Source organism: Misgurnus anguillicaudatus, chromosome 18 (genome assembly GCF_027580225.2).
Source record: "Misgurnus anguillicaudatus chromosome 18, ASM2758022v2, whole genome shotgun sequence".
In the NCBI taxonomy this organism is placed as follows: Eukaryota; Metazoa; Chordata; class Actinopteri; order Cypriniformes; family Cobitidae; genus Misgurnus; species Misgurnus anguillicaudatus.
Window position 1 is genome coordinate 5,779,553 of NC_073354.2, and position 27,486 is coordinate 5,807,038.

The 27,486-nt window shown below is 36.1% G+C and overlaps 2 protein-coding genes across 4 annotated transcripts; one reads left to right on the forward strand and one right to left on the reverse strand.

The window, feature by feature from the left end:
- The first annotated feature begins 2,155 nt into the window (after positions 1-2,155).
- cldn20 (claudin 20) lies at positions 2,156-16,225 on the forward strand. Of its 3 annotated transcripts, XR_012358555.1 has the most exons (4): positions 2,156-2,742; positions 13,188-13,245; positions 13,751-15,436; positions 15,633-16,225. XR_012358555.1 is itself a non-coding variant. In XM_073855664.1 (3 exons), the coding sequence occupies exon 3, from the start codon at positions 13,891-13,893 to the stop codon at positions 14,761-14,763; it is 873 nt and encodes a 290-aa protein (XP_073711765.1). In that variant the 5' UTR covers positions 2,156-2,742; positions 13,188-13,245; positions 13,751-13,890; the 3' UTR covers positions 14,764-16,225. The 3 variants fall into 3 exon arrangements, 2 of the variants coding, with proteins under 2 accessions (XP_073711765.1, XP_073711766.1); XM_073855664.1 differs by having other exon boundaries at positions 13,751-16,225; XM_073855665.1 differs by lacking the exon at positions 2,156-2,742 and having other exon boundaries at positions 13,111-13,245; positions 13,751-16,225.
- Positions 16,226-25,435: 9,210 nt separating this feature from the next.
- LOC141350372 (uncharacterized) lies at positions 25,436-27,115 on the reverse strand. Its single transcript, XM_073855448.1, has 2 exons — positions 26,638-27,115; positions 25,436-26,246 (listed from the first exon to the last, which is right to left on the reverse strand). Exons 1-2 carry the CDS (start codon positions 27,066-27,068, stop codon positions 25,436-25,438), a joined length of 1,242 nt encoding a protein of 413 aa, XP_073711549.1. The 5' UTR covers positions 27,069-27,115.
- Between the last annotated feature and the right edge of the window lie 371 nt (positions 27,116-27,486).

Below are 27,486 nucleotides of genomic sequence, written 5' to 3' on the forward strand. Positions count from 1 at the left end.
GGGTTTTTTTGTCTTAATTTGGCCACAACTTTATCTGTGATTCAGCAAGTGGAATGATTTTTGGAGACAAATCTTATATTTACACATATTTTGAGAAAATGCTTTGAAATTTTTCAAAAACTCAACAATATACCGTGCAAATTTACTATCCTTTCGGGTTGTTCGTGTACAAAAAAACCCATTAAATTAAACTGCTGTGAAAATGTATCAGATGAATATTTTTTCCACATTTTTTTCATAAATCTGTTAATCACCCTTAGTACTGATCAAAACTACCAAATGTTTACAAAATTTCCATACACTGTAAAAAATTCAGTAGAAATTACAATGTTATTGCAGCTGGTTGCCAGTAATTTACCGTATATTTAAATTTGTTATTTACTGGCAAGAGTTTGTTTAAAGTTAAATAAATTTGAAATATTAACAAGTCTTTATCTTTACAGAATAAAATTATACAATAACAGCCTCATGCAAAGCATTCTGGGAACCAGAAATCATCATCAACCTTTTTCTGTTTTTTGCTTCAGATTTTGTTTCCCAGAATGTTTTGCTTGATGCTGTTTTTTTAGTTTTACTCTGTTAAGACAAAGACTTGTAAATGTTTAATGTTCATTTAACTTTGAACAAAATGTTGCCAGTAAAAAACATAAATTTAAATCTACGGTAAGTTACCAGCAACCCAGCTGCAATTTCTACAGATTTTTTTACAGTGTGATTTTAACTCTTTAATTGCAAAGTTCATAAGTGGTGTCACTGATTTGATGAAAAAACACACACACACAAAATTACAGAGTTTCAATATAAAAAGTGATTGTGGACTGGATTTTTTTTACCTTTTTCACGGTCTTGGGCTTGTCAGGGATTGGTGAAAGGGATTGGCTTTGATGCATTTTTGGTTTTTGTGCAGCATCAGTTTTTTTTCTCCCTAATTAGTTGTTCGTGGCTTTTTTGCCCCAATGACTTCCATTATAACAAAAATTTTTTTATTGCAGAGCCATGACGCCTTATTGTCATGCATTCTTGATTGTTGGCGGTTTTTCCTTTTGCTAGGAGATGAAATTGGTCATTTTTACTGTTGACACTAGCCCTTTAGTAGGCCTGTGCAAAAAAACAGAGCTTAATTTCTGGCTTGTACATCAAGTTAAAATCAGTCAATTTGTGTTCCCCCCCAAATCAGTGACACCACTTATGAACTTGGCAATTAAAGATTTAAAATCATGGAAATTTTGTAAACATTTGGTAGGTTTGATCAGTACTGAGGTTGATTAACAGATTTATGAAAGAAAATTAGAAAAAAAATTAATCTGATACATTTTACAGCCGTTTAATTCAGTGGCTTTTTTGTACACGAACAACCCACAAGGGTTAAAATCGTGCAATACATACACCAAATTCCATTTTTGCATACATATGAAATGCCAGTCCTTCCTGTTCACTTAAAACAGCGCATCTTTTCATGTCATTTATGTATTGGTTTCTTTCTTTTTTTTTTTTTTAAATCATTGTCGCTTGGGTTTCGGGTTAGCCTCCTTCAAAAAGCTCAAGATGTGTTTCGTGCCAAGAGAGGTCACACTAAATACTGACTGATGCCTGAAGAAGACATTAAGTTCAGAACATATTTCCTGTATTTTCTGTTTGTATCTTAATAAAAGAGTGAAAAATAAATATGGATGGACATTAAAACTTTGCTAAAACGACTTTTGCACGGTACTGAATATACGTTTTAGATGAGGGAAATATACATGTGTTTTCACACAAATACACAAGTTTTTGGGAGACAACATACTTTGTAGGAATTCTGTGAATAAAAAATGCTCAAACCACAAGCATTATTATGCAACAAAGGGATGACTCTGCAAAGACCAAATATTATTTTATTTTAACAGCATTATGGATGGAAACGCGACAATTCTGAAATAATGGGTATTGGTATTTAGGCCACCAAATATTGACATCTGAGATATGGTTAAAACATTTTTAAAGGTAAGGTTGATGGTAAAAAAAAACTATGATGAATTTTGTCTTTTAAAGCTGTAGCTTATAGAGTATGATGGTGAAAAAGTGAAAGGCAACAAGAGATGAATGTTGGGGAAACGGTTGCCACGGTAACACCTGTGTAAAGCACCATAAAGACGGCCCACCACTCCAGCACGTAACGTGTGAATGAGACTCCATCCTTATCAACAGAGACAGGCAGAGGACGGGAATAAACAGCTCTCCAGAGACAGATCTTTACAAGCATGAGTGTCACTGATGGATGAGCGTGTGAAGTGAAGAGAGCCTGTATATCTCACAGTATACTTACTGGATCCCAAAAACTGGGCTTCCCCTGCCCTCTGCCTGCTCTCTACTGAACCAACGCTCTGCTCTTTCTCTCAGATCCTCCCGAGAGTCAGTCGACAGGTTCTTGGGTCTTCTAACCAGATGGATCCAGAACTCCAGAATCTTTGGACGAGTTTTGACTGGGGAATTGAAAGTGGTGGGAATATGTCAGGCCGGGTATTGTGGGATTGGATGGCTCTGACCGGCAGTGTGGAGTTTATGGAATGTGCTGCGCTCAGCTGGGCGCCGGCGTCCTCCCACTGTCACATTTAGGGCGGCCTCGTTTTCTCTCTACCTGGACGTCACACGCTGTCTGTGTGTGTGTGTTTTTTTTGCTGACCTCACGTGTGTGCAATCGGACAACTGATGGGAAATCAGGATGAGTTTGGAGTTTAGAGATGGAGTATGTTCAACATACAGGTTAGTAGAGATGTTTCGCACCTTGAGGGAAATAATACTGTACTTGTTCAAAGCTTATAAAGTTCTGTATTAAACTTCACTACACTGTAAAAAAAACTAATCCAGCATTTTTATTAAACATATTTTTTTATGCTACTTTAACTTAAAAAATTAAGTTAAACAATTTCAACTTGTTTTTAAAAGTTTTGTCATCTATTCACAGGTCAAAACATAAAATAGTATGTTGAATTGACTTATGTAAATGACCAAATTGTTTTAACTTTAACTTGCTGCATTTGTTTTATGGTGTGATGTTTCAACTTTGTCTTAGATGTGTCTACTAAAAATTCTTAAAGAATAAATAAATACAAATGAATTGGATTAAATGAAGAAATAATATAAATACTCTAGAAATGTATATAGGATAAGTACTGCCATTTCAACACGAAAAATGTTATTAATTTATTCATGTCCATTGCACGAAATTCAGCTTTTGTCCTTGGCACTACTTTCTTTTTCGTGTCATTTTATGTATTGTTTTCTCATAGTTTTTTCCTATTTTCTTACCATTGTCGCTTGGGGTTGGTGTTAGTATCACTTTCTGTTACATTTTTAGACATCATAAACCAAACCCCAAATCTAATTCCAACCCCAAGTGACAATGATTTAAAAATAAAGAGAGAAAACAATACATAAAATGGCACGAAAAAGAAAGTCGTGCCACAGACATGAAAAAGTATTTATAGAAATTTGTGCAGAATGACACGAAAAAGACATTTGTGCTCAAGACACGAAAAAAAAGCTAAACTTCGTGCCATGGACATGAATAAATAAATTAAAAACATTTTTCGTGATTATAACTTGACACGATTTGCTGTGAGCTCATGTTGCATTTAAACTTGGGAGAATGTGATAAGACGTGTTTGAGGTCGTGTTTTAACTTTATTTTCACATCTTGCAAATCAAAACAGTTTGAAACATTGTTAAGATCTCTTTTCTGAAACTAAAAGAGACACTAACTCACATGTGAGATTATGAGACTCACCATGATTTAATATTACGGTGGTAACACTTTATAATAAGGTTGTATTTGTTAAAATGAGTTATTACACAGCTCGTTGGAATGCTTGATTCTGATTGGCCAGCTGCGAGATTTGCAGGTTCGTTCTTTTCAGATAACAATCACTCAAAACTAATAACACAGGCTAACTGGATGCTGCAAATCATTTTGAAAAGTACAGTTTAATATGAATATACAAAAATGTCTTTTAATAGCACATATGATATTATATTTACAAATGATTAAACCAAATAATGTGTTCGTGACATTTGAACGTCTTACTAATAAATAAACAGGTTTTTCTTGCAGAAATTCTCCATTCGTTAAAAATTTGCAAATAAAATATTTCAAATCAATCTTTAATGCCCCTTACCTTACTTATGAGGTAAATAGCCATGTAATAAGCAGGTTAATGCAGTGGTTCTCAAACTTTTTCAGCATGTGGCCCCCTTTGTCGCCCCGCCAAAGACAAATTATAATAAACACAGTTCTAAAATGTAACATTTTAATTAAACAAAACATGTTAAATTATACAAAGTAGTGCTGTTGGTTAGTAGGCTTATTTTTTATGTTTAATTACACAGAATTCATGCTAAATGAATGTATTTGATAAAATGGCATAAAAATGGGGCCCCCTTTGGAACCATCTCGCGGCCCCCAGTTTGAGAACCACTGGGTTAATTTACAGGCAGCCAGTTGTTATAGCAAAAAAGCCCCTTCAGTGTGATACCAGATCATACTGTTGTGGCTTAAGCTTTGTTTATACTCGCGCTTTGGTCCTCAACGCAAGCCTCCGCAATGCGGATCGCGTGCGCGTCTCACCAAACGGACGAGGCGTTTATAGTTGACGCGCTCGCTGTTGCACTATTTTTTGAACCGCCAGGGGTCGACGCGAGAAATCAAGTCAAAAACAAACACAAAGAAGAGAATAGAAGACGACGTCCGCTGGAACAACCCTGGTGCTTTTAACATCAGAGCTTGATATACAGTACAAATATGAGAACATGAATAAAAAAACAATCTTTTAAACATGTCTTTATTAAACATCATCATTTCATTAAAGTTTTTTATTAAACAAACAGTACAGACATCTTAAGGTTTGTATTTTATTCCTCGTCTAGTGGTTCATTCAATACAAATATAAGCCAAACATTCTGAATCATGTAAAAGAATTCATGTTTTAAAATGCAAAGTTTCCATAATTTACCTCCAGAGTGTCAGATAAATATATACATTGTTTTGCTTGGATTGATCAAAGAGATACGTCACAGGCTGATTTTCGGATGCTGAGCCGCGCGCACAGTTACAAAAAATACCGTGCACACCTCCACGTGAAATGGGGTCTCACGCACCCAACACGCACGACCGCCCACTCCGCGTTGACGTCACTTTTGGCGTGCACACCAATGCGCCCGTGCCGAGTATAAACATAACTTTATTTCTGCGATAACAACCTGCTGCCTATACATATCCCTTACTTAATGCATTAGCTAACATGAACAAACAAAAGTTTTACAGCATTTATTAATCTTAGTTCGTTATTTTAGTATGTACCAATACATTTTTAAAATAAAAATGAAGATTAGTTAAAGGAATAGTCTACTCATTTTCAATATTAAAATATGTTATTACCTTAACTAAGAATTGTTGATACATCCCTCTATCATCTGTGTGCGTGCACGTAAGCGCTGGAGCGCGCTGCGACGCTACGATAGCATTTAGCTTAGCCCCATTCATTCAATGGTACCATTTAGAGATAAAGTTAGAAGTGACCAAACACATCAACGTTTTTCCTATTTAAGACGAGTAGTTATACGAGCAAGTTTGGTGGTACAAAATAAAACGTAGCGCTTTTCTAAGCGGATTTAAAAGAGGAACTATATTTTATGGCGTAATAGCACTTTTGGGAGTACTTGGACTCGCCTGAAAAGTCCGCTCCCCTTCTCCCTCTCATAATGGGAGAGGGAGGGTGTTACTGCGCCGAGTCAAAGTACTCCCAAAAGTATCGCATCGCTGTGTTTCTACAGTAGCTCTAAACAGACAAACTGCCCTACAAAATGCATTTGGTCACTGTGTTGTCTCAGACGATGACATGTTTGTCCTGTGGTGTCTACCGTAGCTTCTCTATGCGTCTCGAAAGAAAGGGGTGGTTGCAATTCACAATCTCACCGCTACCTGCTGCTAAAATCTACAAACTGCACCTAACATTATGGTGGGTACAGTGATATTTCTTGAATATTGGACTCATACATTTTTTGTTCAGTGTGTTTACAGAAGTTTCATATTTAATTTTGCACATATTTAGAGTCCTGAAAACAAACTTAGCCCAAAGGTTTGGATCATAAACATGATGCCTTCAATCATAATGCGCAATGAGAAATGTGGTCTTACTTTATCAAGCTACCAGACACACAATTTTTGTCTGGTGTATAGAAATCGCCAAAACACACTTTTGAGCCACAACTAATGTAGACATATGACAGTGAATTGTCTGTGTACTCTTTTACCTTGGGTGGTTGTTAAAGAATGGTCACTTGGACATTATCCTTCAAAAAGGTCATAATATGTATCATTTAGGTACAGATATGTATACATTTGCTACCATCATGTACCTCTGAGGTACTATTATAATCTCTCTAGTTGCAATAATGTACTTTTTAAGGGTACCACCCAGGTGACGGCTAGGGACCATTTGTCGGTGCAAGCAAATGCAAAGTATCTCTCGAAATCTCATATTTTTGTTAATACGTTATATTTGGAGTCATGCTTTATTTCCTTCTTTTATTTACAATTTGTTGGACTTGGTCATTATCACCCGTCTCACAAACACACATTGAAGGGACACTATCACAGTTCAGTGTACAACACACATTCAATGCTGTCTCTTGTGTAGTGAAGCAGTGTTTGATGATGGAAGGAAGCGAGCTGTTTTTCAGATGTGTACTAGCGGTGATGGTGTAGGGTTGTGCCCCCGGCTGGAACAAGCAGTCTTTATTGTTTAATGACAGATATACAGTCTCTGTCTGTTCTGCTGCGCTGTACAGCACTATTGTAAAGATCCTCTTTCATTACTGACCCTATTTACCTTACATTTACAGATGTCTGCAAAGCTTTAAAAACAGCTTAGGTTTATCGGCGGTGTGTGAATGGCTGTGAAATGTGAAGATTGTATAAAATATAAACGGCAGGGATTCTGATACAGTCATTTCTGTTTATCAAATGAATGCATTTAATGATGTACACTATGCACATTATAATCAATAAATTCAGGCTGATGAAAGCCCTGAATGACCCTCATTGTTGAGGAAAAACACTAAACTTAATAGAAAAACAGAATCAATATGTATAGGCAGGTCATGAAATTACCTCTTCTGAGGGAGAATTAAAAATATTATTTTTAATAATAGAGTATTTCTTACTGACCACGAAACTGTTTTGGCATTATAATGTTGATTATAATCATTATGTTTCTTTTATCCTTTGAGAAGAAAATAGATCAAGTTATTAAAAAAAGACACAAGTTTCCTCAAATGTCTTTAACAGGCTGTTAGTTTTTCAATTGTTTAATTCAAAGTTTGTAGTTCCCAAGTGTTTGTTTTGGATTGGGACTGGGTTACAGATATGCTAAATAATCAAATGTAGTTTTATTTCTCAATCATCTTATCTCAATATCACTATTTGCATGTTTAATATATTCTTAAATGTTTAAGTGTTGAAATCTTATATTAAAGTCTATTATGTGATGACCATAAAAGAGCAGTCATGAGCCGTAAGAAGTGAGTTGTGTTGTGCTTTGTGTTTTTCTCTGAGAACCGTGAATTTCCATATTCGTTTCCCACGACCTTGCACGATCCCACACAGTACACACATGCTCAGTCCTGTAACTCCAAAAACACTCTGCGCATGTGCGTACAGACTCAAAACACAAACTCCAAATGTTACATGTACACAAAAATATTGGGTTGTTTTTAAACCAGGGTTGGGTAACTATAGGACAGAACACATTTCTGGGTTAAAATGACCCAAATAATGGGTTGTTTTAACCCAACTGCTGGTTGGTTCAACATGGTTGATTAACAATAACCCAGCAGTTGGGTTAAACAACCCATTATTTGGGTCATTTTAACCCAGAAATGTGTTCTGTCCTATAGTTACCCAACCCTGGTTTAAATATTTTTTTAGAGTGATACAAAATTTATTTTACTGTGCAAATGCAGTGATTAAAATGTGTTATACTGTTTGTGACCATGGACCACTAAACCAAGGGTCAATTTGTAGTCCAGGCAAACTAACTCATTTTGGAGCAAAAAATAGAAGTAATTGTAAAATAATTTTTTTCAGCCTAGATCATTTCTATGAGGTGTCCAGAACAACATACTAAAAGTCCTTAGAAATCCTAGTTGAGGAAATATGTTAATTTCTCATCAATCCGAAATGTGTGCCAATAAGGCCAGACTACAATACACCCCAATGGGGCTATTTTTTTCCTTTACTCCTATCAAAATGAAACTTTACACAATGAAAGTACCCATGAAAAGTAATTTTTTTTTGTATTACAAGTTGCTTAGAAAATTAAATTTAATATGCAAATGAGCTATACACTAATCGAATATGCCCAAAATACAACCAAAAGTAACTTTTTGGTATTACAAGTTTCTTTTGAAATGAATTTGAATATCCACATGAGCTTTACACTTATTTAATATGTCCTAATTTGCATAGACAGAAACATAATTCATATGTATGATAAATATATCGGCCCAATGTTCATCCAATCATCCTGCTGCTTTCAAACTGGCCTCTAACCTGAAAACTGCCTGGCTTGGTAGTTCCTGCCAGCTGTATAACCCCCGCCGGTATTATCTTCAGGTTCACGGAGGAACACAAGCCTGAACAGAAGGGGAGGGTTGTGGTTTTTTTTGGTGTGTTTTTGTTTTTACATTTTTTTATGTTTTTTATCCAGCCTGGATCCTCAACCCCTTCTTTGTGGCATTTGGTTCGGGCACCCCCATATCATTTCCTGGTTTGTTCTTTACTTGGTTCTTCCCCTCCGGATTATATTCATCTGATAAAATTGCCTCACTAAAGCAATCTGAATTGCACTAGCAAAATCTGTACAATTTAAATGCATGTTAAGTTAGAAAATAGATCAACACAGTAAATCATTAACAAAACACAAGAAAGACTGATACCTTTTTTCTTAAGGTCACTAGTATAACAGCATAAATGTACCTGAGGTTTCCTTGCAGCATTGATATGGGTAAAAAAAATTGCGTTGCAAAATACATTCATTACAATGCAGTGCAATTGGCCATTTATTTTGGTCAGTGCTGAAACAATTTATATAAAATCCTCTTATGTTTCAGAATTGAAATGACATTTTTATTAAGAATGTGTAATTGATTGTTTTCCATACTTACATTTTAATCAGGGAACGAAAACAGTACCGTATTATACATATTTATTTAAAAGCAACTAAATGATTTCAGACTTTTTCCATTCAAGATGACACATCGAGCTCTTCAAACAATCCAACCCTAATCATTTTGAGGCTTTAATTCTACATCTCGTCTATTTTGCATAGGAAAGGGATGGCATTTAAAAAAGTAAAGAATGACACTGGCTTTCTCAAACAAGTTAAGGTGTTTAGCCAGTCACAGGAAAATGTGGGAAAAGGCATCATCATTGCAGGTGAAAAAGCTCTAGTATCACTGTATGGGAGCAAAAGGATGAATCACTGGACATGCTAAGATACAGGCGATTCTTTATTAAAGGAACTCAGAACTCATCTCCAGTGGAAGCTCAATCTCTCCCTCCAACGTCAGCAGCAAAGTTCCATAGTCTCCGGGTCTTTTACCAAATGATGAAGTGGAAAGGGGGAAGTGAACCTATGGACCCAAAACCTTGGGGGTGCCATGTTTTGGATGGGAGATTAATGCCAATAATGACTGATCAGCCAAGCAGCGTAACGAGCCAACACCAGGTTACTTTTTGCCAGGCTGGGAGGACCAGCTTAAACCAGCTACTGCCACCTTAAATCAGCAAAAAACAGTTACCAGCTTATGCTGGTCTTAGCTAAATTTTTCAGTAGGGATTGTTAATCACTGCTATGACTAAACACATACGCATAGGTCTAAAAGGTACCAAATTGTGAAAAGCGCTATATAAATAAAATTGAATTGAAAAAAATGTAGGTTAGGTTGGAGGCCTGTCTGAAAGCGACAGGATCATTGGATGAACATTGGGCCGATGTATTTATCGTGCGTGTGGATGGTGTTTCTGTCTATGCAAATTGGGACATATTGAATAAGTGTAAAGCTCATGTGAATGTTCAAATTCATTTGAGAAGAAAATTGTAGTACCAAAATGTTGCTTTTGGGTGTGTTTTGGGCATATTCGATTAGTGTATGGCTCATTTGCATATTAAATTTGATTTTCTAAGCAACTTGCAACACAAAAAAAACTACTTTTCATGGGTACTTTCATTGTGTAAAGTTTCATTTTGATAGGAGTAAAGGAAACAAATAGCCCTATTGGGGTGTATTGTAGTCTGGCCTTATTGGCACACATTTCGGATTGATGAAAAATTAACACATTTCCTCAACTAGGATTTCTTAGGACTTTTAGTATGTTGTTCTGGACACCTCATAGAAATGATCTAGGCTGAAAAAAATTCTTTTACAATTAGTCTGTCGTAAAACGCTATTTTGCCTGGACTATTGTTGAAATTGAGATTTATACATCATCTAAAATGAGGTTTACAAGGATGTATTGTTTGTTAGGATATGACAATATTTGGCTGAAATACAACTATTTAAAAATTTGAAATTTAAAGTATTCATAAAATCTAAATTTTGAGAAAATGCCTTTAAAGTTGTTCAAATTAAGTCCTTAGCAACACATATTACTAATGGTGATAAATACATTTTGATATATTTACAATCTGACATTTGCAAAATATCTTGATTGCACATGATCTTTACACAATGTCCTATGATTGAAGAAAAATTGATAATTTTGAACCATATAATGCATTGTTTGCTATTGCTATAAATAAACCCCTCCTACTTAAGACTGGTTTTCTAGTCCAGGGTCACATATTATTATTATTATTATTGTTATTATTATTATTATTGTTGTTATTATTATAGTTATATTATTTTAAGCAATACAATACTACTAATACTGCTATAATAATAATAATAATAATAATAATAATAATAATAATAATACTGTAGCAAATGAATAACTCAAGAAGAAATAATAATTTTAATAAATAAATTACAATTAAATCATAAAATGTAAATAAATATTTTTAAAAAGTAATTTTTTTAATAAAACACTTAGTAACAAAATTAAATAGTAATACAATTTTATTTGTTTCATCTGCATGTCATGAGAACATTAAACAACACTACAACATATCAGAAAACTAAGAACTCAGAATGGACAGATATAGGGGAGAGCGTGGCACAAAGTAACACTTTTTGGCTTTGGCTCTATCATTTAAAAACATATTCAAGTTAGATGAACCATTTTTTTACAAAATCGACACACATCTCTGCTAAAAAGTTAACACTTAAAGTTTGTTTGTGGGACCTACCGTTAATGTATAAATACACAGAAAGTGACAGGAGTGCAAACGCTACAACTTACCCCATCAGTGGGGTTAATTGTAACAAACAGAGGATTTCTTGTAAATTTAAGTTTAAACGTAAATAACTCAATCAAATTCTGTCTTTATACTAAAGGTGGATATTGTTTATATATCTGCCTATAATAGATAGATATCCACACATTCATCCATTCATGATCCTTCAAATCATCCTTGTATTATGCATCAATGCATATAAATAGATTTTTTTAAAGGGCTTCACAATTAAGACAAAAAAGTTATTTCTGAAAAAAGTTATTTGTGAGTTATTTCCTCTGTTATTATATTAACAGTTATCATTTTGATGAATAGTATTTACAATGTTTTAATTTTATTATCATTGTATACCTTAATGTGTTACTGTGTTACAACTAACCCCACTGTGTAAAAATGTTTTCAATCCCAGCTATCAGTTTCTAGGAGTTGTTGACATGTTTCAAAATGGTGTTATGTTTTAGGTAACAAGACAGAGATTAAAATAATATAAAGTTGGATTTGGTGACTTACGCACCCAAGAAATTTACTTTCATGCCTCCAAAACACTCTTTATTTAATATCTTAACCAAAACACATCAAATCTTTTTAAAAATTTACAGAAGATCATCATCTGACAGTGAGAGAAAAAGAGCTGTGTTAAAATTAACCCCGCATTTGTTTGTGCCCCGCTCACCCCTATCAATAAAAGAAAATTACCAATTGAAGGTTCAATATCAGGTACAAAAGCTACGTAAAATACGTCTGATAAAAACGTTAAAGCGCTTAAAAATTAAATGTTTTTAAAGTTAAACATGCAAATGTGCTTAAAATTACAGAAATATTTAGAATGTCGTGTACTTCAAGTAAGTAATTTATGGCAGGTATTGGGTTCGATTGACAAAAAGTTTGAAAAACACTGCCACAAAACAGCCATTTTTTATGCTATAAAGACTGTAGTGTAGTTTACTGTAGCAATATAAATATAAAATGAATGTTACTGTGAGTGATTTTGGTCTTACATGATTTGTTTTACTCATATGCTAGGGAAATCAAATTAACAGTAATAAAAATATTGAATTAAAAATATAAAAAAATCCTACTTGGAAGTTATTTTCAAATATCAGACATAGAGTTGATTATGAATAAACATTCATTATCTTAGTGGCAACAACATATAGCTGTGCAGCTGACAAATAATATCTAGCAGTAAAAACGCCTACCAGCACTTGACAATCTCAAGAGATAAATCCACGTCTGTGTGTTTCAAAGGACTTTATATACATGCTATCTGTGGTTTACTGTATTTTCATACATTTATTTGTTTTTCTAAAAGAGGATAAAAAAGAGTGTCTAATTTCCTCCATTGCACCTTGAAGTAAATCAAGCGCTTATTTCCACTCCATTATGTCTGCAGCCGCTGTCTGTCTGTATGTTTCTACACATAATAAACATTGATTTCCAGCTGCACATTGTGTTTTTAATGCCGAACGAAATGAAAATTAGTACATCATCATCATTTTCATGCTTGTTTTTCTAAAGGGACGTTTCCTTTGCTTCTGTATACAGTGTACTGAATGACCTTCAGGTAAAGAGTCCAGCTTTCATTGTGCAACATCCAGTCCTTCACACCAGAAACATGTGGGCTTCTTTTATACAACACTGAAAAGCTTTGAGAAATGAGCCGTGTTGCCAGGGAGATGTTATTTGGGAAGAAAAAGGCAGTTTTATACTACTTTCCGCTTGTTGTTGTTTTAATTCTCGTCTCTTTACTTCCAGACGCTCGAAGAAAGCACCAAGAACTGCTTGACGCACTATAGCGCACACCAGTGAAAGGGTAAGCACAGCTTTCTGTTTCTTCTGACTGAAATATAATGCACACCAACAATGCACTTGTCTCGATCTATTCATGAGATTCATCACTCTTTGAAGGACAACAAAGGATAAGAGTGATTTTTGTTCCCTTTCTAATTTCCAACCTGCCAAATGGTTTGGAGAGATAAGGAAAAAATCAATTAACTCTGCAATGCCGGCCCAGACAGTGAGCGAAATTTGTACATTATACACGTTGTGTCATTTTATTGCAAGAGTCGATCTACTATCAATGCTAGAGGCTGCAGAGTTTGAAAAAAAAATAATTAGCCTTTCGACAACAAAGTCACTTCCCCCTACACCAAATGCTGTCAAAAAATGCTGACTGACTGCGGGGGTTAAAACATAGGTTGTCCCAAAAAAGGATAGGGCGGAGAAAAAGCGCACTTCAGTCATCAGACTCTGTGCCTCATCTGTCAGACCGTCACGCTTGTGCGCTCAGTTCAATTCTCATTTCGTTTTTATCGCAGCTCACCGGAGCCGGTGCGGAGAAATTATCTGCTGTCAGGACCTGCGCCGGGCTGATAGGGAGCCGCAGAGCGTGTGGGGGCCACCCCAAGGTGAGAGAGACGGCGCCGGGGGGAAGGGAGCAAAAAGTCGGGGACCGAAGATGCCTTCTTCTACCATGCAGATGTTTGCGTTCATTCTGGCGGTGCTGGGTGTCGTGAGTGCCACGGTGGCCACTCTGCTACCCAACTGGAAGGTGAGCGCAGACGTGGGGAACAACATCATGACGGCCATCTCGCAGATGCAGGGACTCTGGATGGACTGCACCTGGTACAGCACCGGGGTCTTCAGTTGTTCTCTTAAGTACTCCGTGTTGGCTTTGCCCGCCTACCTGCAGACCGCACGCACCACTATGGTGCTCTCCTGCATGACGGCGACAATGGGACTCTGCCTGGCCGCCCTCGGGCTGAAATGCACTCGTTGGGGTGGGAGTTATCGCTCTAAGGGACACACGGCCATTTCGGCGGGGGCTTGCTTCGTCGTAGCGGGGCTCCTGTGCCTGGTACCCGCGTCTTGGTTCACCAATGAGGTCATCACTACATTTATGGACTCCAAAGTGCCCAAGAGCAGCAAGTACGAACCGGGTGCCGCAGTGTACGTGGCATTCGTATCGGCTGGATTCCTGTTAGCCGCAGGTGTAATCTTCTGCCTCTCGTGTCCTGGAAAAAGAGGGGGTCCGCTCGATTCGGGCTCGTCCCACCCCGACAAGCCAAAGCAGAAGCTGCGCCAAGAGCAGTCGACCTGCAACCAACAGAAGCAAGAGCACCGGGAACAGCAGAGTCAGACTGAGCCGCAGGATCGAGAGCAGTCGCAGAGAGAGACACCGAAACAGGAAAAGCTTCAAGCGGACGATCGTCAGCAAGACAAGCCAGTGCCAGAGAGGCTGATCTTGGAGAAGGACAAACAGTACCAGTCTCCATCTCGAACCCGAAATCAAGACCCCAAGGCCGTCTACAGTCTCCACGATTACGTGTAAACAACAAGGCATGTAGGAGGTTCTCGCTTATCAGACTGCCTTTCTACTGTTTGTGACCGGCAAAAAGAGGAGGAGAAAAGCAAAGGAACAGCAGGAGGAATAATGACTTTGATGGTGTTATCAACCCCTCTCATCCGTGCTTTGCTTAGAGCGAGCGAGGCATTTCCAAAACCCTGGAATAGACAAACTGAGGATTGTGAATCGACGGGTAAATGATTTTACCGCAATGACAAGCAAACGACGGAGTGGCTTTATGATGCAACATTTAAGGAATACCTAGGATAAAAACTTCTTAACTTAGCATTTTATTTTTGCCTTACAGTCATCACCTTGTCCGAGTAACCAGCTAAATATTTCGCAAGCAATTTTTTTAATCAAACTTTTGGTAGCTGGATCCGTGTGTGATTAGCAAGTTTACGCGGTTTTATTTCATGCGCTTGTAGATTTATGTTTAGGTGCATGCTGATGGTAGATAATGGTGTTAACAATACCGCAAAATGACTTCAGTTCATACAGCACTCTGGGGAATAGTCAAGCCTCCACCTAAGGGATTATTCTCACCATCAGCTGTCCATTAAATGGTATCCTTCAGAAAAGAGATTTTGACGCGTCCAGTCCATATTTTTGAAAGAGTGGTGGTGGTTGGGGGGTGGCGCACAGCCCATCATCTGAGGTAATGATGCTTTTTGCTTTTCCATTAGGGTTGGCTATGGTTGGGTGCACACTGCTCATTTACTGCGAGCAGGCACAGATACAAACACACACACACACATAGGCTTTCTTTCACTCGCCCATACTCTTGCTATAAGGCTAATAGGGTCTCGCACCCAATCATCTTGATGCTGTGCGTCTGTGTGTCATGCCTGCAGGAAGTGCTGTTCTAGGACAAACAGGACGCTGTAACACGATGTTCTGGGTCTACACGAAAAGTGGAACCAAGGTGACACAAGTCTCAACGGTGGCTGTGATACGACTCCCCGCTGGGCAACAATTACACCTTTGGTCCACATCTATTTTACATCTATACATTTGGCAGACGCTTCAAAGCGATGTTTATGCTCTGGGATTCAACCTATGACCTTTTGCGCTTTTTTACGCAGTGCAATGCCGAGTCAGCTACAGAAACATTCAGCACTGTGCATTATTTTAATTTAGAGTCGAACATTAAACATGTAACTCCATAAGCATATGAAAGATGTTTGACTCAAGCTATTAAAGGTGTTTTTGTGCTGCTGTCATTGTAACACTGTGACAATGCCCGCCTTTCGTACAAGCACTCTTACTGCACTTTGCCTTTAATACGCATGTACAGATACTGCAACAGATATTGGGCGACAGTACGAATGTAAGATTCAAGCGGTCCATACATTTAATGGACAGATCTTGCTTTATTGTGTTGCTGTATGCAGACCGGATACAAACACTTACAGTGGGATCTAAAACACTGAGACCACTATAAAAATGTTTCTTGCAACCTTTTAAAATAATAATTTACTTTCATTTATAATCATTTATGTGAGAGCTATGGCTTCAGTATTGACTTTCTGAATGGACATGAACTTAGTTGAAATGCATCAAGGATGTCTAATCTTTTGTAAAAATGAGTTTACATGGTCACATAATTGCTTATATTTAGTAAGGGATAGTTCACCCAAAAATAAAAATTGTGTCTTCATTTACTCACCCTCATGATGTTACAATGTATACATTTCTTTGTTCTGATGAACACAAAAGACGATATTTCATGCAATGTAAGTAACCAAACTGATTTTGAGCACCATTGTAGTATTTTTGTCCTACTATGGAAGTCAGTGATGCTCCTGCTTGATTATAAATATCTTCCTTTGCATTCAGCAGAACAAAGAAATGTATACAGGATTTTAATATTATTAGGGTGGGTGGATGATACGGTTTTCATTTTTGGGTGAACTATCCCTTTAAAGTAGAATAATATTTCTCTTAGTCCTAACATTTCTATAAAAGCAAACACTTTCAATGTTGTTTTAGAAATTTGGACACCACTGCAAAAAATGAATTTCTTAGTATTTTTGTCTTGTTTTCAGTAAAAATATCTAATTTTTTTTATCAAGATGCATTTTCTTGTTTAGCAAAATGACCTAAGAAAATAAGTCTAGTTTGTAGACAAAAATCATCAAATTTAAGTGAATTTGCAAAGAAGCAAAAAATAAAATACTGCCAATAGGGTAAGAAATAAATCTTCTTTCTTAATAAACACTTAATTTAATAAAAAAATCTTTCCAGATTATTATTTTTTTGCTTGTGTTAAGCACAAATTTACTAAATTAGTTTTAAAAACTGGACTTATTTTCTTATGTCATTTTGTTTATCAAGAAAATGCATCTTGATTTAAGAATTTTTTGATTATTCGTACTGAAAACAAGACAAAATACAAAGTAAGAATACAAAGTCTGCAAAAAATGATTTTCAAAAAAAAAATTCTTAGTATTTTTGTCTTGTTTTCAGTAAAAATATCTAAAAATTCTTAAAATTAAGATGATGAGCAAAATAACTAAAGAAAATAAGTCTAGTTTTTAGACAAACAATATCCAATTTAAGTGATTTTGTGCATAAAACAAGCAAAAAAAATCTGCCATAGAGGAATTTTTTATTGAATTTTTCTTGACTTTAGTGTTTAAGAAAAATTTTCAAGATTTCTTTGCTTGCCCCATTGGCAGATTTTTTTTGCTTTTTTATGCGCAAAATCTCTTACATTTTCTCTTACATTTTCTTGGGTCGTTTTGCTCATCATCTTAATTTAAGAAGTGTTTTTCTTGAAAATAATTTTTTGCAGTGTGTGATTGAGATGTATATTTTTCTGATCTGTAAAGTATTATGGATATATTAAGTGTCACACAGAAAAGTGCAATATATTTATATACCAGAGATAAAAATGCTAATACACAGATTTAATAGATTGGAGCTTCTACCTATAATTTAATATTGTAAAAATTTAAATCAAATGAAACAAATGTATACCCAGAGGTCTGCAAATGTTTGCACTCATGCATTTTGAGAGACAATGATGGACAGATATTTGCTTTCTTTTTGTTTAAGAACTTTGACAAAGTGAATGTTGAATACACTCGAAAAAATGCATTGGGTCAAAAAGAGACAATTAACCCATACATGTATATATTAAAGTTAACAATGGGTTTAAACAACCCAGCATAGGTTAAATTACAACCCAGCATTTCTTGAGTGTATAAAGCTTCTGTATATATCCAAAACAAGCTGCTTGGTTTTATTGTTTTTAAATTCTTTATTTTTCTTATTTGCCTTGATGAAATAAGGGCTCCGTGTTGAAAGACTGACAATGTTTGAACAGTATTTATATACAACTATCAAATTAAAGCACATGCTTGTACAGCAAAACATGTATGAATGTTATTGTTGTCTATTAAAAAGGAAACCATTTCTCTCCATACTGAGCTTATCCGCAAATTGAGGCGTTTTTGTTCAACCGGCCACTCCATCTCACATTATTCTCTCTTTGTTTCGCATTCGTGATCCGACTGCAAACGCCTCCTCGTAACGGGGGTGTATGGCACGAGCTGTCTCGGTTGGCCGCATCGGCCAGGAGTCAGGCCTCCCCAAATGACGATCTACATACGCCCTCTGTGAGTGTATTCAAGCATCAAATAAGCTTCATTTACACAGCTGACTGCCCACTGAACAGAGAAGCTGGCTGCGATTTACCAAGCACTCATGATGGAGACAGGCACACTTCACTTATTGATCAGACTGAGGTTAAATCAGTCGTATTCATCTGCTGCTTTACATGCGCATTGTTTACGCAGATGGAGACGTTGCTTATTGTCAATGAAATCAATAATTGATTCTACAATTCAAATGTTGAGAGAAGGAGACTCATCAAAGGAGATGAAGAAGATGTTTTGCATTGTGTTGAGCGGCTCTTGGGATCAACAGCGGTGACATCAGGTTCACTTTCTGAATATTGGTGTCTTTTTAACTATGGTGAACGTTTAGAGAACAAACTTCCATAAGACAAATTTGTCAGATTCGCAGTAGTTTACAGCAGTGGTTCTCAAAGTTTTTCAGCGTGCGGCCCCCTTTGTGTACGGTGCATTACTTCGCGGCCCCCCAAAGAAAATTTATGACAAAAAACAGTTATAGAACTTCACATTTTAATTAAACAAAACATTAAATTATACAAAGTAGGTCTGCCTTATTTTTTTTGGTTTAATTTCACAGAATTCATGATAAATTAATGTATTTTATAAAATGTCATAAAACTGGGGCCCCCCTGGCACCATCTCGCGGCCCCCCCTGGGGGCCCCGGACCCCAGTTTGAGAACCACTGGTTTACAGTACACAGCAAAATCTGTAACGTTTTTTTAAATTGTGACCTAAAATGATTAATTTACTAAAACTGGTCTTCATTGGCCCTAGAAAGTAAACGAAAGTAACCAATTTTTAGACAGATTTTACTAAAAACAGCTACAACCTGCAAGTTTTTGAGCAATTCGATTTTCAAGCTAAGCTTAAAAATAAGATTACCCTTTAATTGCCCTAAAAAATATATTTTTTGAATCCTAAGAAATGACAAAGAATTATTATATATATATTTTAAACTATTGTTATGTTATATTTATGTTTTTTCCAGTATTTAAAAAATTCAGACAAGTTGGTTGTGTGAACATAAACACTTTAAAAGTAGTTTGATTCTGATTTACAGTTTTTCTTGTTGTGAACAAATATGCAACAATGTCCATTGTATGTTACACAACACATGCATATTAATCCACAGACAGCACTTTATATGAGTCTTAAAAGTTACTTTAAAGAAATATTCTGGGTTCAATACAAGTAAAACTCAATCCACAGCATTTGCTGCATAATCTTGCTTACTATAAAAAAAGCTTGAATTGGGCTAGTCATTTTATTGTTGTTTTTATGATGATATGAAGTTGGTTTAAAATTCAGTCTTAATGATTAGTGGTAAACAAACTTGGCTTGCTGTTCTCAAAGGGATCTATGAACCTTCAGAGAAAGGGAACCTGAGGCCGGGGCTCGAGCCGCAAGGTTAATGCTGTGTTTACACCAGCCACGTCTGAGGCGTCAAATTCGCGTCTACTGCGTCTAGTTTGCTGCTTGAACAGTTTGAGTGTACTCGCTTCATTCATGAAATTCTAGTCATCGAGAAATTCACACGGAAATTTGCGTCATGGGAGGGGCTTCTGCGACTCGGCTCGCTTTCTGTAATCACATCACTTCTAAAGCAAGCTCCTGATTGGTTAACGCGGCGCATTTTTCCAACAAAGTTCACATTTTTCAACTCGCGCGTTTGCCACGGAAACGCTCAATTTGCAGCATTCGTGAGACCTCCAGATGCACGTCAACGCGTCTTCACATTGACTTAGCATTGAAATCACTCGCGCTTGACGCCTCTACAGCGGCTGGTGTAATGGTACATTCACACTGGGCGCAAGTCATGGAGACTGCTTTATATACGCTCTAATGATGATTGACATGTTTAGGCTCCTCCTGAATCTGTGTTTACAAGTTTATTTAACAGAATAGATGAATATTTCAGGTTTACCTTTTTGGGGGGTTGTTTTGAGAATTTTTATTTCAGTTTAAGGTGGATCTTAATAAAAAACGAATAAAAAATTGATTTAATATTCTAAATTTCATGTTTTCACTAAATTTGTCAATGCTAAAAAAGTGAAAACTACATAGTTTAAATTATTTTTGTGTAGTTGAAAGATCCACTTTCATTATTTTACTGGCTACATATTTATGTTATTTTTAAGAATTCTTATCAAGTCAGTTTTCCTTCATGCATTGCCACATTTTTTATTTAATATTAGGGCTATCATAAGCTTAATCAATTAATCGCATACAAAATAAAAAATTGTGTTTGCATGTGTGTGTGTAATTATTATGTATATATAAAGACACACATACATAAACTTAAGAAAATTTATATTTATGTATATTTTTAAGACTTATATATAATATAAAATATATAAAAATCTAAATAAATGTGTGTGTATATTTATATATACAAAATAATTACACACAGTGCACACACAAATATATAATGCAAACACAAACTTTTATTTTGTATGTAATTAATCACGATTAAGCTTTTGACAGCCTAACTTAAAGGTGCAGTGTGTAAATTTTAGTGGCATCTAGTGGTGAGGTTGCGAATTGCAACCAACGGCTCAGTCCACTGCTCACCTCTCGCTTTTGAAACACATAGAGAAGCTACAGTAGCCGCAACTGGTCAAATTTGTCACCATTGGAGACAACTTAGTAAAAAAGTTTGTCCGTTAAGGGATTCTGTAGAAACATGTCTGCACAAAATGGCGGCTTCCATGTAAGGGGACCCGCTGTGTATGTAGATAAAAATGTCTCATTCTAAGGCAATAAACACATAACGGTTCATTATGAAAGGTCTTTATACACCCCTGATAATTTAGTTTTGTATATTATTTTGCATTTCTGTCAAGAGATCCTTCTAAAAATTACACACTGCACCTTTAATATTAAAAATTGTTTTAAGGACGGTTTTTAGGTATTGTTTAAACAAACTAATGTCATTTCCTCCACTTTTAAATGAAGTATTTCCTTTTTAGTGTCATTAAAATGTAGGTTTGGTATTTCGTTTTGAGGTGTTAAACCACAGCCATTTCAGGGTTTACAAGCATTTGTGAAAGAGAAGTCATCACATGATTTAAGCACATTCAATCCTTTCACACTTCAGATTGTCATCAAGATCTGTGTGCAAATGCAACGCTCTGCACATGCGCAGTGGGCCATGCAGATCCTGTTTTGGCACATGCACTTTTGGATTGTTTGGCATTTTATGGTTCACCTATTCATATTAAATCTCAGGACGACATATAGTCACAAAAAGACAATAGGATCTTTAACAGAAAACATGAAGTGTCTCAATGTGACCACTAAATTGCAGTCTGGAGACCTAACCCCTGCTGTTAACAGTCATCCAGAGATTTCCTTCAGACGGGCTGCATATGAGAACTGAACCACATACTGCTCCATCTGTCTCACATAATGAGCTAAATGATCTGACACATTTAAAAGGGGTCACTTTGGAGGTGTGCCATTTTGAAGTGGCTCTTTGGTGTATTTTTAGTGCTCATGACACAATGACAAATTGAGTTTAAGTTGCCTGCAGGCAATAACAGCACAGACAAATTGGGCTGTTTCAATTTCTGCATGTATTCAAGAGTTTTTCTCCTTTTATCACACTCTAAAAATGGCTGGGTTATTTTTGACCTAATGGGTAAATACTGAACAGAACGGGTGCTGGGTTAAAATTGACACAATGCTTGTTTTTGTTAACCCGCACCTAAGGGGTAAGTTGTAACGTTTGCACTTCTGTCACTTTTGGTGTTATTGTATGATAACGGTAGGACTCACACAACAAACTTTAAGTGTTCATTTGAAGCAGAGATGTGTGTGTTGATTGTGTAAAAAATTATTCATCTTGAATATTTTTAATGCTGGTTTTAGCTGGTCTTCCAGATTGGTTTTAGCTGGTTTTGCTGTTATACCAAGCTGGTCTAGCTGTGTTTTGGTCACTTTTTAAGCTGATCTAGCTGGACTTTTGCTGGACAGCTTTGCCAGACTGGGACGACCGACCAGCTTAAACCAGCTACTGCCACCTGAAACCAGCTAAGTTCAGGCTGGTCTATCTGGATTTTTCAGAAGGTTACTGCATTAATAAATCAAATTAATGAAAAACAATAAAGTCTGAACAAAAGTTTAATACTCTTAGTACAACGATCTAATCAAGCTGCAAAAGGATTTGCAAACATTACATTTTCACATCACTTTTGCATTTTCTCTGTAGCTAACTTTAGCAGTTTATGTAACTATTACTGTGCTTGGTTGCGTCAGTAAGCGACAACAATCTAGATAAGAAAATTACACAAAAATATGATTCATGGCTAAAAATACAATGATTAATATATCCAGTGTCTACGTGAGGTTACCTTTATTGAAGTGTCACTGTGCGAGTGGATATTGTTGATGGCTGACATTTCCCCTCACTGAGGACAGAGACATTGATGACACAAAATTCACAAATTCCTCTTTTCTGGGTTTTCTGTAGAAGCATAGCTCAGGTTTGTCTCATCGTCCGACGTCGGTTAGTGTTTTTAATTGTACAACAACTATTCAGTATTTAGGGTAAAATAAAAAAAAAATCACTCACTTATTAACCTGCAGACAGCGTTGTCTTGCCCTCCCGCGGGGCCATTACGGTAAGTGCGTGACGTCACATAACGATCAACTTTAACGTCCGTGTCTGTTAGTTTATTTTAATAAAGTAATCTCAGTGCATTTCGCAAACTATTTTTTGAATCAGGGGAGTAAACGAATTATTTAATGCATTTTAAATGCGTATGTGCATGCAATTAAATTATACTAGCAAACTAAGTATGTTTTTTTTATATATATTATATACTATATTATTAAAATTTAACATAATTATTATTTTGCATACATCCATGATGCAGCAATATTTCCTCATCTCACTATGGTTAAAGTTTACATTTAGAAAAACTGAACCTCTTGTTTTTTCTTTACATTAGGCTACTTGGTTTGTTTTGTTGACTGCTATAAAAGATTTAGACTTTATTTCTTTCGCCCGAAATTTGTTTATGCCTTCTCTTGCAGATAATTAATTTATGGTAATAGTTTGGTTAATTAATTTTGTCTATGTATAAGATTGTGTGAATTAGATTTAAGATTACACGTGGCTCTGCCATAGATGGTAAAGATGAAGCTGTGTGCATCACTGATAAATCCACTAGAGGGCGTCACTGACCGTAAATTCATGACAAAGCAGATCATGCTGAAAAATAAATTATCGCAAAAACTTTTAAATGTTCACTTATTAATCAGCTAATGATTGATGAGTTTAAAGTGTGATCAATAAATCAAAGCTTTGATGAATAGTTTATACATTTTGTTTAACAGAAAAAATGTTGAGTAATAATTTGAAGAGTTTCGTTGCAAAACGAGATAAATCCATTTTTTTTACATTTTTGTCAAAACATGTTTATTATTATGTTATCATGTTATTATTTTGTTTTATGGTGCCACTTAGCTCTATTTTTTAAGTTGTGAAGGTTTAAATCAAAACAAACCAACTACAGTTGAATTGAAATTAATTGGAATGCACAACCAAAAAACGAGATTTCTGAACAATTAAAAAAATGTTGATTATCTCGTTTTGCAATGAAACTCTTTATTTATTCCCAGAAAATTGTCATTTAAATAAAAAATGTCATATTGTGTCTATTTTCAGGGTTGTAGTTTTGCATTACCTCTTTTACCCAACAATTTATCACCAAATGATGCATTGACACCCGTTTACACATTCAGAGGTTTAATGTTACACAGACATTACCAACTACATGCCTTGTCCTTTTTATTTTTTGCAACCCTCAATGCTCAAAAAAGAAGATTTGGAGAAGTTATTAGAGTATTTTGAGGAATCTTTCAAACAACAACCCATCAAGTTTAAGCCCGTTGAAAAAAAATCTACTTAAATGGGTAATTGAACAGGAATAAACTGTCTGTAATTTATCTTAACAAATTTTAGCTTAGTTTACCTGGACGTCTAGGATCACAGTGACTATTAAAACACCCCTGGTAAGTATAAATAATAAAAACAACATGTCCAGATCAAAACACCATTCACAAACATTCCTAATATTCTTAAAGAAGACACCTTGGACTTATTTGTCCACATGTAAAAAAAAGATGCCAAAGTTTAGTGAAACTAAATTTCTTTGCATAGTTTTAATAAAAAATATAAATGTGCAACCGCAAATCAAATAAACTAAATTTAAAGTCATAAGTAGTACAAATTTGTGTTTCAAAGTTCCTAAAAGTGTCACTTTGAGACTTCAAAAGGTCACAGCTTGCACTTTTGTTGAAATTTTGAAATGTTTCACACAATTACATATGGATGAAAAGATTGCAATAAAACAGTGCCCATATACAATATTTACAGTGTCAAAGCTTTTTCAGAAAAAAAACTGTTTACGAAGTACTTAAAACTAAATTAAAACAAAAACATAAATATAAAATTACATGCACTTCTTTTGAAGGTGCCAGTCTCTGAAGCAGCTACGTGTCGGATGCAAGCACAACGCCACATCACACTTTCGACACATAATCTGAGTCTTTTGCTTACAAAGTTTGCACTGACCGCTTGTGCCGTCTGGTGTCATGTACGTTATCAAGTGCAAATCATGAACAGGAGGACATGGAGGAGCGTTTCTATTAAGAGACACAAAGTCAGCCAGTTCCATGATAAGAGCCTCCCGGAAACCCTTGTGTGTCATTGGCTTCTGATTCTTCATCTGGGCCATCTGACTGTGAATACTGAAGGCGTTCACAACAGCTATATTCACAAAGTGGTAAAATAAGGACCGGTACCACTTTGTGGTCTTCTTAGTGACTGTGTAATTGCTCAATAGAGTATCTGTATTTCTGTGAAACTTGTTGATTTGTTTCATGTTGGATGGAGCTGGCACACAGGTCCTTATGTTGTTTTCTTGGAGGTCTCTGATCAGTTCTTGACTGTTGTGAATGCTGTCGATGTGGAGTTTGTAGCCTCCTCCCAACTTTCCCCCCATCAGGGTCATGACAGACTCATAGCTTTCACCTTTGCTCTGTGCTGCAGGTTTTGTACCCTTACATATAAAGAAATCCCAGGTGTAATCCCAAACCCAAACAGTTTGCATCCGACCTTATTTGCTTTGTATTTCAAGCATTTATTCCAGCCGTTGTCTTTCTCTACCAGCCACTCATTAACAGTGATGTTCTGGTGAGGATGGAAGTTGGTCTTGCATGCATCTCTCAGTTGCAGATACATCGGTTTGATTTTACAAAGGCTGTCATAGGCAGATGTTATTCTCTTTGTGTCATTCTCAGCATCTTTCTTGGGGTCACTGAGATGAAATGTAGACTCGATGTGTGAATATTTCTCATAAGTCATGACTTTGAAAGGAAAATCAGGATGGTGAATTTTAGACTTCCTCCAGAAGTCACTCAGTGAAAAACACTTTGACAATCCAATAAATAAAAGCATCGTGACATATGAGTACAGATCATTCAAAGAAATGTTTATGAAGGGCTTCTCATCCAGTTTAATCTCGGCCCCATAAGCGTTTGTATTCGCAACCACCGTCTCCAACATTGAGTCAGATATAAACAGCTGGAATAACTGCAGTGGGCTGTATGATGCTGTGGATGTCAGCTGTGGTCCTGGAGTCCTCGCTGGCTTAAAGACATCTTCATCTTCTGACGTGCCAAAGTAACAATCAAATAAATGTGACGTCTTTCTTCTTTTGTTTCTCTCACTGCTGTAGTTAAAAAATGAAGAGTTTAACAGACGGGGTCTCTTTTTAGGTTGTTTGCAGGCCTCTGGATCCTCAGCATGAGAACCCAAACTACAAGACACAGAAAAACATCATCAGCAATGAAAATGATTTAAAAAAAACAATTAAAGTGAAAATAGTTGGAGCTTTGCTGCTATTGGGATCAATCATAAGACGACCAGCCATCTAGACACGCAACAATCACATTGATGGCCGGTCATACACACAACACAATGTTATTTATCTCAACTGTATTTTTTCGAATAAACAACAGTCTGGCCACATTATTATTGTGTTACCCAAAGTTGTATACATGCGGTGCACACTACATTATTTTATCAGCTTGTTTTGCCAGCTTACTTTACAATGACGAACACCATTCTAGTTCATACGCTGCCATTATTCATATAAAACTTAATCTATATAATTATATTATTGTACTTTAGTGTTATGTGAAACTCACCGAGCTACAATTTCTTCTTCTTCGTCAGTGTCTCCCTCATCCTCCTCATAACTGAATTCATCGTCGCTGAAATCCTCCTCCTCATCATAACTGAATCCATCCTCTTTCTCACTGTAATCATCCTCTTCATCACTGGTGCTTTCATCATTACTGGTGCTTTCATCATTACTTGTGCTTTCATCATCACTTGGGCTTTCATCATTACTGGTGCTTTCTTCATCACTCAGTCCATCCTCATCATCACTGAATTCTTCCTCCTCCTCACGGCTTTTCTTTTGATCGCTGCTTTCGGTTAACTCTTGTAAAACTTCTTCCACAGAAAAACACTTCTTCGCCCGATTAAGATCCATTTCTGTGTGTCGTATAATTAATGATAGTTGCAGACAAAAACGTAATAAATAAATCCTCGCTCTCTGAAATGTCTGGTTCATACAGTTTGTGATTGAAACTTAACTCTTCTTCCAGAATAAACAGTCCGCGTGTCAGTGGACTCCTCCTTCATTGGTTCAGTTCTCTAAGGCCATTGGCTGGCGGCGTAAAGCGATAATGATAGGCTGTACGTCACTGAAAGGGGCGGGGTACTTTACATTTAGCTTGTTCGACTTCAAGCGACGCCGCAAGAAACGACACGTTGACGACACTGTTTTATTTTTGGAAGATTCTCTTCAAATTCCGATTGCATTCCATACTCTCCAGCTTTTCTCTAAAGCTTCAGGTCTACACCTTAATCTTAATAAGTGTGAACTGCTTTCAGTTAAAAATTGCTTGACTTCTTCAATTAATGGTATTGCTGTTAAAAATAGTGTTACTTATTTAGGTATACAGATAATTGAAGACAAGTTAAGGTGC

Excerpts from the sequence above, each read along its gene's own strand:
- cldn20 (XM_073855664.1), top strand. The coding sequence starts at position 13,891 with ATGCCTTCTTCTACCATGCAGATGTTTGCGTTCATTCTGGCGGTGCTG.
- LOC141350372 (XM_073855448.1), bottom strand. The coding sequence starts at position 27,068 with ATGAACCAGACATTTCAGAGAGCGAGGATTTATTTATTACGTTTTTGT. Across the intron at positions 26,247-26,637 it reads GAAGAAGAAATTGTAGCTCG|TTTGGGTTCTCATGCTGAGG; the intron begins GTGAGTTTCACA and ends TGTGTCTTGTAG.